Raw genomic sequence first — 12,770 nt, 5'->3', positions numbered from 1 at the left:
AGACCACTGAGCCATCTCTCCAGCCCCTTTATTTACCTTTTAATGTATGTGGTACAGGGTCTCTGTACGCAGCTCAGACTCGTAGTGATCCTCCTGTCTTCAGCCTCCAGGCGCTGGGATTACAGGCGTGTGCCACCACACCTGGTCGCACTGGCCAGCTCTGCTCCCGGGGCAGAGCCAGCGGGACGTGCCAGGATCAAACCCCCAGTCCTTGTGCTTAGTGTGCTGAGCTATCTCACCAGCCCTGAACTAGTGGTATTTTAATATACTACTACTACTATGTAGACAGAAATTATTAAGAAACTGGTCATTCTTAGAGCTGCAAGAGTGCTTATATGTAAATGATGCCCGGGTCCTCGCTTCAGGTTCTAATTGAAGAAACAGATCAATTATGGAAAGTTCATTGTCACCGAGACTTTAAGGAAGAAAGACCCGAAGAATATGAGTCCTGGCGGGAGATGTACCTGCGGCTTCAGGATGCCCGAGAGCAGCGGCTACGAGTTCTGACAAAGAATATCCGATCTGCGCATGCCAACAAGCCCAAAGGTAGAGGAAAGGGTAGCTGGGCACAAGCCGGCAGGTGGGAACTGTGGTTGGCAGTAGAGTCTTGGCGGGCTGGGCTGGTCTACGGCCATGGGCCCTAAGTGTCTCTCTTCTTTGAGGGTGGGCTTTTCTTCTGCCCCAGCCAGTGCTGCCTTATAGTGGGATTGTCAGGGCTGATAATCTATTGTGCGGGTCCTTATGAGCCTATAGGGTTTTTTTGTTTTGAGGCAAAAGTCTCACTATATAGTGCAGACTGATCTCAAACTCATGGGGATCCTCCTGCCTTAGCCTCCGAATGCTGGGATTATAGGTGTGTACCACACCCAGCCCACATATAGTCACTAAGCATCTCTGCTCATGAAGGCAGATTTTTGTGTTTTGTACCAGGAATCAAATTCACAACTTCCCACTTGCCAGGTAGGTGCTATGGCACTGATTATATCTCTGGCCCCAAGAAGGCTGATTTCTTAAAAACTTATTGTATGTATGTATGTGGTACTGGAGATATTTGTAATTTATTTATTTGATACAGGGTCTCACTATGCAATTCACACTCATAGTGATCCTCCTGTCTCAGCATCCCCAGTGCTGGGGTTACAGGTGTGCGCCACCGTGCCTGGTTTCAGGGCTGGCATGGCATACCTGGGATTCCAGGGTGCCTGGCATGTGGTACAGGGGACTGAACTTGGGACACTGCACTTGCCAGGCAGGCACTTAGGCCGCTGAGCTATCTTCCCACCCCCCAAATTTCTTTTCTTTTCTTTTCTTTTCTTTTCTTTTCTTTTCTTTTCTTTTCTTTTCTTTTTTTGAACTCAGGACCTTGCGCTTGCCAGGCAGTCACGTATTCCATTGAGCTATCTCTCCAGCCCTGAAAGTTTTGTTCCTGTTGTACTTGTTTGCAGTGCATCATGGAATACGTGGGAAGTTGGCACATGTACACTGCACATCAGTTCTTTGCATGTCTCCTTCACCTCCTTCTCTCTTCTGTCCTCTCCTGGTAAGGAGACAGATACTGATCTCCATATTGGTCCACAGGCCGGCAAGCAAAGATGGCCTTTGTCAACTCTGTGGCCAAGCCACCTCGCGATGTTCGGCGGAGGCAGGAGAAGTTTGGAACTGGAGGAGTCACTGTCCATGAGAAAGTCAAGTAAGATGCTGCTCCTGCCTGACCTCTGCCTGTTCAGGGAAGAGAGCTCCAAGAGCTGGGAGGGCGTAGGAGGGGCAGGAAGTGACCCTCTTGGAGGGTGAAAGCAGCCAGTGGGGACGTGGGCTCTGGAGCTCGACCTTGGCCGGCTCCGCTTGGGCCTGTGATGTGGATGAGGTCCCTGTCTCTGCGGTTGGCATCAGGTCTGGCCTGTGGAAGTGTTTTTGTATGCCTTCCTTTTTCCCATTTAAACAGAAGTTGTATCTTTGGGATGCGGAGACACTTCTAATCCACCTAAGTGTTTTTAGGTTTTTATTTTGGTTTTGTGGTTGAACCCAGGACCTAGTGCATGCTGGGCAAGTCCTGTACCTCTGAGGCCCACCCACAGCCCTAAATGCTTTCAAAGTACAGACAGCTGAACAGTCAAGGCGAACTCAGACCACTGTCCACTCTGAAAGGGTGATGCAGCTGTCTGTGCCACCACTAGCGCCCAGGTGCTAAGTCCACTGCTAAGCCACAGTGAGTCACCCTGCAGGAGTGGCCTTAGGCTGCTGGTGATGGGAGAGACTCGTCCCACTCGGGGCTGACCAGCTTTGCTCTGTTGTAGGATTAAGCCTGCCCCGTACACCACAGGAAGCAGCCACGTTTCTGCCAGCAGCAACAGCTTTAACTCCAGCCCAGAGGAGCCGGCCTACGATGGCCCCAGCACCAGCAGCACCCACTTGGCGCCGGTGGTCAACAGTACTGTCTGCTATGATCCTAGGAAACCAGCAGTGAAGAGTAAGTAACCTGGTTTCCTGCTAAGATACTGGAACTGGTTTTGAACCCCCTCTGCACGTCATTGCACTGCCTTGCATCTTGTGTGCTGGAGGCGGCATCTGTGGGACGCCTGGCACCAGCTCCCCTGAGATTCATCCTTTCTCCTGCTGTGTCCATGTCCATGCTATACATGCGTCTTTATTTTATTTTTTAAAAAATTTATTTGTGTGTGTGTGTGTGTGTGTGTGTGTGTGTGTGTGTGTGGCCAGCTCAGCCCACCAGGGGGCGGGGCTGGCTGGCATGTGGTGCTGGGGGATTGAACCGCGGTCCCTGTGCTTTGCTAAGCTTGTTCTAAGTAGGTGCTTTAGACCACTGAGCCATCTCACCAGCCCCTAAGCTTGTTCTAAGTAGGTGCTTTAGACCACTGAGCCATCTCACCAGCCCTACATGCGTCTTTAAGTTATGATCATATTGAGCATTCATTTTGGCACTTTTTTCACCTAAATGTAAAAATGTTTCTCTAGGCAGTAAGAGGAGTCTTGTAGCTAAATGATAGTCTTAGGCCTTAGTTTCTAGTTTTTTTTTTTTTCCCCCCGGAACTGGGGATTGAACTCAGACCCTTGTGTTTGCCAGTCAAGCGTTTATCCTACTGAGCCATCTCCCCGGCCCTCTAGTTTGTTTTTTAAAAAATATTTTTATGTATTTAGTACAGGGTCTCACTGCATAGATCAGACTAGGCATGTCCCAGCACACCCAGTCTCAATCACCATGTCTGTGTGCCCCGGGGGTGGTCAGCACAGCACACCGGGAATTGAACCCTGGTCCCTGAGTCTGCCTAAGCAGACACTTTAGTCCGCTGAGCTATCTGACTGGCCCTCTAAAACAGTTTTTGTTTTTTTTTTTTTAATGAGCAGAATATATTTATTGAAAGAAAGCTCCTGTCCTAGAGAGGGACAGGAGGGGGAGGCGAGCGGGTAATTCCCCCCCTCTAAAACAGTTTTGATATCTCTTTGGGTTTGTTGTATATTTTATTAGCTTTAGTAGCACAGGCTAGCTTCAGTAACCTCAGGGGTGCCTCACTTGAGAAATACTTTACTGCCTAGCCACTCTGTGGCTGGTGGGGTGGGGCTTCCTAGACTGTCAGCTGCACTCCAGTGAACCAGGCAGGAGGCAATCTGGCCCTCCTTGGACGGGGTTTGCATAGCTCAGCGTGGATCTGTTGCCATACTGGGCAGAGCCGGGGAGGGGAGCACCTTGGGCCTGTGTGGATGTTTGTGAGGCTGAGATTAGCCTTCAGGGTCAGCAGGCTTTGAGCTCCAGGCCTGCTATTCCCAGTGCTCTCAGCGGCACGTTGGCCAGTCGGCCTTGCTGCAGCACATGTGGCTGGCGCCTGACGGCCTCGGCAAGTGTCCATGAGTACTGTTGCTGTCACTGCAGCATTCTGTGTATTGGCCTCACACACAGCCCAGAACTCAGGCGTGGCGTGGCTTTGGCTGTACACCGCTATGCGTGTGCCTCAGCATCTCCTGTCTAGAACAACTGCTGCGTTTCTCTTTGCAGAAGTTGCCCCGATGATGGCCAAGACGATTAAAGCTTTCAAGAATAGATTCTCCAGGCGATAAACGGAAGACCTGCCTTGCAGGTGGAATTTGGGAGACAGGAATACAGGGACATTGGGGCTGCAGAGTGAGCCTTCCAGAGGAGACCGGAGTCTTTTGCTTTGTGCCAGCTTTTGGCCTCTGTGGCCTGCACGTGTGCTGGTGTCGGCCCTGTGTGCCGCAGCCTCACACCCTGCCTGGAGCACACTGCAGGGTTCTGAAGACGATGTGAAACCTCAGGCTCACTGAGGATTTTAAGGTCAATTATACTTTTGTTGCTAATTAGAACCTTTGTAAACTATTATGTCATAGTTTTAATAAATATTGCCCCCAGATTGTATTTATATCACCCCCAGGGTTTTGCAGGGGGTTTTTGTTTTGTCCTTCACCACACATTCAGCCTTTTCTTTTCCAGCTCCTTTATTAAAGTTAGATGAAAGCCGTTCCCTATCCCAGGTTGCTCTACAGAGCAGACTGTCAAGAGGGAGGACTGGGCAGCCCTGCAATCTGTGTGGTGCTTGCTGTGTATTGGGCCAGGAGTGGGTGTCAGGCTCGTCCTTAGGGGGGCCTGGCATGGGGACAGCAGTGTTGCGGGCTTCTGGCCCTGCGCCCCTCCTCAGTGTTGCTCCAAGTTCTACACAGGTGCCTCTTTCTACCCACTCAGTTGTATTTATTAGGGAGGCTCTTAGCAAAGCCTAGAGTCCTACCATCTTTGTAAATCTGTCTTGCTCACTCTCTCTCTTTCCTTTCTTTTTTGATACTGGGGATGGAATTCAGAACCTTGCACTTGCCAGGCAGGTGCTTAAGCTGCTGAGCTGTCTCTCAGTCTCTGTTTCTTTATTCTAAATAAGGCTCACTAGAGGACACAGAACCTTGAGAGATTAATTTGCATAAAATCAGCAATTTCATAATTTCCAGTTTCTGATTCAAATTTTGAGTGATCCTCCCCCAACTCCGTGCACCCCAGCCCAGGAAGAAAATGAAACCACCACAAACATGGCAGGGCCTTTCATACGGCCTTCAACATGGCTTTGGAGTTTTAAAAGCCAGCACTTTAATCTTGATCCTGGTGAGTTGCCATTAGGAGTGAGTGTTTTTTAAGCTTGCAGTGCTTTGTTGGAAATTGCTTTTGTTTTTGTTCCTCCTTTGAAGGCTGGGATGGCATGACCAGAGTGCAGCGGTGTACTGTGCGGCAGAGAGCTCCGCAGCGCAGTCCCGTCTTTAATGCCTGTGCCAGGGCTGGAGGAAGGAGCCACATAGGAACCTGAGCCACAGGGGCACCCATCGAGTCTGGGAGGGGAGGCTCTTAGCTTTCAGCTTGGCATAGAGGCAAGATCAGAAGTAGGAGGGCACTGTCTACTCCTTCCTGGCTGGCAAAGAACATGGGCCAGTAGGAACCGTGTGGTGGTGACGCAGGCGGACACGCCAGGAACTTGAGAAGTACAACCATAGAAACCTACAGACAATTGGAGGGCATAGGTGGCCAGATGATGGGCAGCCGGCCAAGCTCAGCCAGGGAGCCCTCCTCAAGCTCCCTGAAGGCCTAGACTTTGGAGCCCACCGTTCCCATAGCCCTAGAGACCTCAGCTAGGCTGACCTGGAAGATTCCAGGGCACCGCAGGCTCTGCATTCCTTGGTGTGTGTTGCTGTGCCAGGTGCCTGCTGCAGTGGGACACAAGTATTGCTTTGTTTTAATTTGATGTATCTGAATTGGGTAAAGCATTCTTCCTCTTGCTATGGCTTGTTTTACCCCTATCCTGTATAGCCCAGTCCCCAGGTCTAATATTAGCCTCTTACCTGAAACTAAATTAACAGGTGGATCAGGTGCCAGGCACCTGCTGTCTGGAATAGCTTCCTCTAGGTGTCTGTCACCTTGAACTTGTCTCCCAACTATGTCTTTCATTCTTTGCTACTGAACCAGTTTTTCCCATTTCAAGTTCAGTTGTGTATGATTCAGACCCCTTTAGTAGGGGTCTTTTAAGTGGGAAAGGAAGGACACAAATCTGTCCATTCCAACGTCAGTACCCTTTTTGGGCACATACAGGTTTCTATGAACCCCTCTGGCAAAGTGCCAGCTCTTCCTGTCTCCCTCTGAATGTCTATGCCAGGGGTGTGGCCTGGAGAGCCAGCAGCTTCGGGCTGGGCGAAGCGGCTGCAGGGCAGGTGCAGGTGCAGACGATGTGGAACCTTTGGTCTCTGTGTGAAGCCTCGTGCAATCTTTCTCTGTGCTACACTACACATGAATCACCAAATTCCAGACAAACCCCTTGTGATCCTCAGTGTGATGAGCAGGTTCTTTGGGGCTTTTCTTTCTTGGAGGTGGGAGGGGAAGGAGCAAGGGGTTGCCCTGCTCTTCATTTGTATTTTGGTCCCAAAATGTAAATACAATTTTCTATGTTACTTTTTTGTGGTAACTACCAAGATGAATATTTTAATTAGATAAGTTATACAAAAACAAGAATCCCATGTCTAAATAAAAAAAATAAAAAAAAAAAACAAAAAACACTTCACTTTCTGTGTCTTTTTTGTGTTAGGGAACAGAGTTGGTCATAAATACCTGCTTCTTGGGCTGAGGCAGAAACCTTGATCCTGGGGCTGGGCCTTAAGGGATGTTGGGCTTCTCTTGGTAGCGTAGCAGGACTTGGGAAGGGGCGTTTCGGGTAGAGAACCCAAAACAAGACCCAGATGTAAGAGCACTTGGTGGGGACAGCACTGCCCCTTGTGATGGTCTGAGGCCTGTGGATGAGCCAGCAGCCCGTGGACCGTGAGAACTGTGGCACTGACACCATGTGGCCAGGCCACATGGCTCTCAAGTGGCTAGTTTCGTCTGCCTGAGCCAAAGGGCCCAGGCAGGTCCTCCCTCTGACTCCTGGTAGGGCTGTAAAGAGAATGGGGCCGGGGGAGATGGCTCAGTAGAATAAATGCTTGCCTGGCAGTGCAAGGGCCTGAGTTCAATCCCCAGTTCTGCCAAAAAATAAAAGAACGTAAAGAAAGGTGTGTCAGCGTCTGCCATGTTGGTCCTGGGTGAGCTGTAGGAACTTAAGTGTGTGCCAGCCAAGCCAAGGACTTGGCCTGCAGCCCTGCACACGCCAAGCGGGTTGGACCTTAACTCCGCCTCGTGGACCATGAGCCCTCCTCTCTTAAAAAGCACTCTCTCCATACATTTTTTTTTTTTTTTTTTTTCGGAACCAGGGATTGAACTCAGGCCCTTGCACTCCAGGGAAGCGCTTATTCCACTGAGCCATCTCCCCGGCTTCCATACATGGTTTGGATTTGGTTTTTCTTTTTTCTTCTTTTGGTGGTACTGGCACTTGACATCAGGGCCTTCATACTGACCTATGTGTTTGCACAGATTTTTTTTTTTTTTTTTTAAAACACAGAATCTCACTAAATTGTCCAAGCTGGCCTCAAAAATAGGATCTTCCTGTCTCAGTTTCCAGAGATGCTGGGATTACAGTCATGTCCCATCTTGCTCGGCAGTTTTTCCATGGATCTAGTTTTCACTTACAAAAATCGCTATGCATTCAAAGCTAATTGTAGAACACAGTATCTGACGGGTAATTATACTTGGGTTTCGGTGTTCTGATTGTTTTTAGATAGGGTCTCACTGTGGCTCGGGCTGGCCCTGAACTGATTATACAGCCTAGGCTGACTTCAAATTCACGGCATCCTCCTGTCTCAGCTTCTAAGGGCTAAGATTACAGGTACATGCCACCAAGCCTGGCATCGTACCTGGAGTTTTTAAATTAGTCCTTTGTCCTTTATTCATTAATTCAACATTTGCTGAGACAGAACCTGTATTACACCCTGGAACACAGAAATGCCATTAGGTCTGGCTCTGGGGTCTGGGAGGAGTAACTTGCCCCTACTCGTTAGGTAGGTACGTGCAAGGTCCCAGCCAGCATTCTGTCTTGGTTCCAGTGTCTCAGTTGTCACGAAGATCCCATGAGGGAGGCAGACAGTGATGGCCCCACTGAAAAAGTAAAAACTGAAGCAGAGGGAGCTGGAGACCTGAAGGTCACACCGCGAGCAGAGTGCTCGTTGGCCTGATGCCCAAGCAGGGCCCTCATCTCATTGACGGTCTTAAATACACAGACGGTGTACTGCAGCGCTTGGCAACTGGCTCCAGAAAGGAATGACAAACACCAAAAGGACAAATCTCACAGAAATTGTTTGGGGTGGAAAGGGCAGGGAAGCCAGGTGTGGTGGTGTACACCTGTCATCCCAGCACTTGGGAGGCTGAGACAGGAGAATCACTGTGAATTTGAGGCCAGCTTGGCCTCCATAGTGAGATTCTGTCTCAGAAAGAGAAAAAGGTAGTAAACAGGTTCTAGCTTGCCCACTGAATACCAAGTGGTGGGACAAAAACTTTTGCATCAATGTATCAAGTACCAAATAAATTGAGTCTCTGAGCAGTCAGTACCAGGGTGTGGTTGTACCCAGGTAGGCTTCAGCAGCAGAGCCAATCTCCAACGCAAAGATGCTTGGCCAAAGATGCCGTCACCGCTCACGTGACAACGTGCTGGGTGAACTGACTCCGCGCCAAATCATGAACCTCATTTATGATTTATCACCTTGACAGAGGCCTTCATCCCAGAGTTTCCCATTGCCTGGTTATTTAACTAGTGGAGAAATAGAAAACTTGAGTTTTGAGCTGGGGAGATAACTCAGTGGAATAAGTACTTGCCTGTAAGCGCAAGGTCCTGAGTTTGATCCCTGGCACCACCAAAAAAAGGGAATGTGAGTTTGTTTTCAGAGGCCCCTGGATGTGTGTGTGTGTGTGTGTGTGTGTGTGTGTGTGTGTGTGTGTGTGTGTGTGTTACTAGGGGCCGAATTCAGGGGCCTCACTCTGGGCTACATCCCCAGTCCACTCTCTGCTAACTCTTGGACTTGTTTTTGGGTACTGGGAACCAAGCTCAGGACCTTGTGCTTGTCAAGCAAGGCACTGTGCTGCTGAGCTATATATACCCCTGGTCCCTACCCCCCTTTTTTGAGACAGTCTTGCTAAGCTGCCCAGGCTGGCCTTGAACTGGTGATCCTCCTGCCTTGGCTGCTGGACTTCTCCTTCTGTAATGCCCACTGCCTCGACTCTTTTCAAAGACTAAGGAAAGTTCCAAGTATTATAATGGTATACAGCTCCTGAGGAATACAGCACATGTCTATAATTTTAGCACTCTGGGAGGATGAGGCAGGAAAACTGCAAATCTGAGCAACTTAGTGATTAAGACCCTGTTTCAAAATAAATTTTTTTTTTTTTGGTGGAACTGGGGATTGGAACTCAGGCTCTTGCGCTTGCCAGGCAATTGCTTATTCCACTGAGCCATCTCCCCGACCCCTCAAAAAAATTTTTTTATGTGTCTTTTTTTTTTTTTTTTGAGTCAGGGTCTATCTATGTAATGCAGGCTGGCCTCAAGCTCATGGCAATCCTCCTGCCTCAGCCTTCCAAATGTCAAAAATTTTTTCAAGAGGGCTAGGGACGTAGCTCACTGCAACTGAGTTCAATGGCTGATTCTGCCAAAAATGTTTTCAATAGTTACATCTGTGTTTCTCAGGCATGCTGTCTGGGCCTGGGCTGCCTGAGTATACAGAAAAAGGAAAGGAAAGGAAGGGAAGGGGGAGGGGAGGGGAGGGGAGGGGAGGGGAAGAAGGACGGACCCAAGTATTATGGACTGAAAGATTTAACACACACGGGCGGTGGCCGCTGCGAAAAACCTAGTGAGGCGATGCCTCACAGTCACACGAATTTCTTTTAAACCTATGTGAAGCCCATCCCCTAGTGGCCCATGGAGCCCACAAGAGCCTGTCCACTTTTCGGGGGCGCCTTCTCCGCTATCTTCCCCCATGGGGCCATTGATGTAAGCGACCTCCGACCGGTCCCGGACAACCAGGAAGTTTTCTGCCATCCCAGGACCGACCAAAGCCTGATCGTAGAACTTCTGGAACTGCAGGCCCACGTGCAGGGAGAAGCGGCTGTGCGCCCTGACAACAGGTCATCTGTTGGCCCTGAAAATCTGTCACCTCCTTCCTGGAACCTGGGTGACTTTGAACAGCTGGTGACCAGCCTGACCCTTCATGGTCCTAGCATCTTTGGTCCCCAGTAAAGATGCTGAAGCACTGCATGATGCTGCTAAGGACTTAGGGATGCGGTTCTGGGAGGGAAAACAAAGAGGTTGAATACCTGGGTTTCCTCTTTTTCACCACGCACAAACACAAGACACCTCTGCAGAAATAAACTTACTTTATAACCAAAAAAAAAAAAAAAAAAATTAACACACACACTTTGTATTTTTTCAGTACTGTGGATTGAACCCACACCCTTTGACTAAACTACATCCTTTTATTTTGAGACAAGGTCTCTAAATAACGCAGCTCAGTCCCTTAATGCTAAGGGTACAACTTGAAGCCCAGTGTGATGGTGTGAGCAGGAGGGCCTTTGGGTAATCCAAGCATGAAGAGTCTTCCTGCTAAGGAGGGAAGCGAGAGGCCGCCCTCACCCTGCTCTCTGCAGCGGGAGGCCGTGGCCGGAGCTCTAGGTCCCTGACCTTGGGCTTGCGGCTCCGGAGCTTTGAGAAATGAGTATTGTTGCGCAAGTCACTGCTTCATGCTAATTTGTTCTAGTTGCCTGAACTGAGACACCAAGAAATTCATAAAATGTGCTCCGAAGTCTGACAGGCAAGCACTTACTCTACTGAACCATTTCCCCAGCCCTATTTTTCTTTTTTTTAATTTTGAGAAAGAGTTTCACTAAGTTTGTTTTTTCTTTTTGGTGGAACCGGGGATTGAACTCAGGCCCTTGCGCTTGCCAGGGAAGCACTTATTCTACTGAGCCATCTCCCCGCCCCCGAAATCTGACAACGGCCATGGCATTGGTATGCTCCTGCAGTTCCAGCTACCCAGGAAAGAGGCAGAGGATCACTGGAGACCCTGTGTCCAACGGCAGCCTGGGTAGCACAGGGAAGCTCTCAAAAACTAAAACAAGGGAACACTGTTCTTAGAAGGCTGAGGACTAAAAATTAAAAAAAAAAAAAATTAAAAATAGGAGGGCTGAGGAGGTAGCTCAGTGGTCTAAGCACCTGCCTGGCAAGTGCAAGGGCCCAGGTTCAATCCCCAGTTCCACATGCTGTGCTGGCCACCGAGTCCAGGCATGGCGGTGCATGCCTATAATCTCAGTGCTGGGAAGGCTCAGACAGGAGGATCACTATGAACCTGAGCTGTGTAGTGACACCCTGTACCAAATAAATAAATAAAAGATCGAAAAACATTTAAAAAATAAAACAAAAAGATCACAAGCTAAGAACTAGTTTGAGGTCAGTGAGTCCTTCCTGATAAACGGGATCCTATCCTGAACAGTTAGTTAGTGTAGGCTTTCTGTTTTTTGGAGCAGATCTTACTGTTTTTGGTCTCCACTATAGACCCCAATAGCTACCAAAACACAGCCTCTCCCTAGGTGCATCTTACCTCGGGTTTGGCAGGACACAATGGGCAATGGTGGGAACAGGGCAAACGACAGCCATGCACACAGCCTGACGGTTCCTGGGTACAGTGCAGGGCCCAATGCTGCCTCATTTTTCTCAGTATTAAAGGAAAGGCAGGAACCTAGTTTTCTATCTCAATTTTCCCAGTTTTTAAAACCCTGTGCAACAACTACTTGTAAGATATCATAAAATCAATAAGAAGCTGACAGTGTTCTAGAAAATACGGCTTCCCAGAATCGATCCTCCGACACTGGCAAATCCAAGCAGACTAAGTACAGCCTCCCTGTAAGAAAGCTCAGGGCCTACCATGCTCTGGGGAATTCCTTTCACCCTTCACAGATCAAGCAATGCCACCTACTATCTCAACACAGAGCAAAACACTATGAACGTCCCATGGTGGTGACACTGAAAGCGCATAAACTACAGGCCAGTCTTACGTAGAAAACAAACCAAAGAGTTGGGAGCACATGTATAACCTCAGCACTCTGGGAGACTGAGGCAGGAGAATTGCAAATCTGAGCCCAGCCTAGCCAACGTACTGAGACCCTGTCCCAAATTAAAAAACAAAACAAAAAAACCACATTAAAAACAACAACCATAAGACTCTTTTTCCCATGTTGCACTGCAGGCCTTTTTTTCACCTTCTGGTTCGAGGCACTTGGTCGCCACAGTTTACAGTGCAGTTATGGCCAAGTCCAAGAACTACAACACGCACAACTAGTCCCAAAAATGGCACAGAAATGGCATTAAGAAACCTCGGTCACAAAGATATGAATCTCTAAAGGGGGTGGGTCCCAAGTTCCTTAGGAACATGCGTTTTGCCAAGAAGTACAACAAGAAGGGCTTTAAGAAGATGCAAGCAAACAATGCCAAGGCCATGAGTGTGTATGCTGAGGCTATCAAGGCCCTTGTCAACCCCAAGGAGGTCAAGCCCAAGATCCTTCCAAAGGGAATAAACCCCAGGCTCGCTTGACTCACCTATATTGCCCACCCCAAGCTTGGGAAGTGAATCCAGGCCCACACTGCCAAGGGTCACAGGCCTTGTCGGCCAAAGGCCCAGGCTCCAGCCAAGGCCCAGGCTCCAGCTTCTGCTCCAGCCCAGGCTCCCAAAGGTGCCCAGGCCCCCGTAAAGGCTCCACAGTAAAATCCTCTTATCTGCTGATGTAAAAACAGAAGGACTGGTGTGACCCCTGGGGTGCCATCTGTGGGGGGCTGGTGTCCTCCTGTGTTCTTTGTACAAATAAACCTGAG

General features: G+C 49.1%; 1 protein-coding gene and 1 pseudogene across 1 annotated transcript in view; both read left to right on the top strand.

Moving 5' to 3' along the window:
* Positions 1-4,094, top strand: part of Eloa (elongin A) — a 12,949-nt gene extending 8,855 nt beyond the window's left edge. Inside the window, exons 7-10 of the mRNA XM_023722445.1 lie at positions 366-546; positions 1,579-1,690; positions 2,295-2,467; positions 4,007-4,094. Of these exons, the coding sequence (XP_023578213.1) occupies positions 366-546; positions 1,579-1,690; positions 2,295-2,467; positions 4,007-4,068 (528 nt within the window). The 3' untranslated portion in view covers positions 4,069-4,094. The remainder of the gene's footprint in view (positions 1-365; positions 547-1,578; positions 1,691-2,294; positions 2,468-4,006) is intronic.
* Positions 4,095-9,740: 5,646 nt separating this feature from the next.
* LOC101576523 lies at positions 9,741-10,288 on the top strand (annotated as a pseudogene).
* The last annotated feature ends 2,482 nt before the right edge of the window (positions 10,289-12,770 follow it).

The sequence above is a fragment of the Octodon degus genome, unplaced genomic scaffold (genome assembly GCF_000260255.1).
Source record: "Octodon degus isolate 3935 unplaced genomic scaffold, OctDeg1.0 scaffold00092, whole genome shotgun sequence".
NCBI lineage: Eukaryota > Metazoa > Chordata > Mammalia > Rodentia > Octodontidae > Octodon > Octodon degus.
This window is presented reverse-complemented; position numbering and strand designations above follow the sequence as displayed.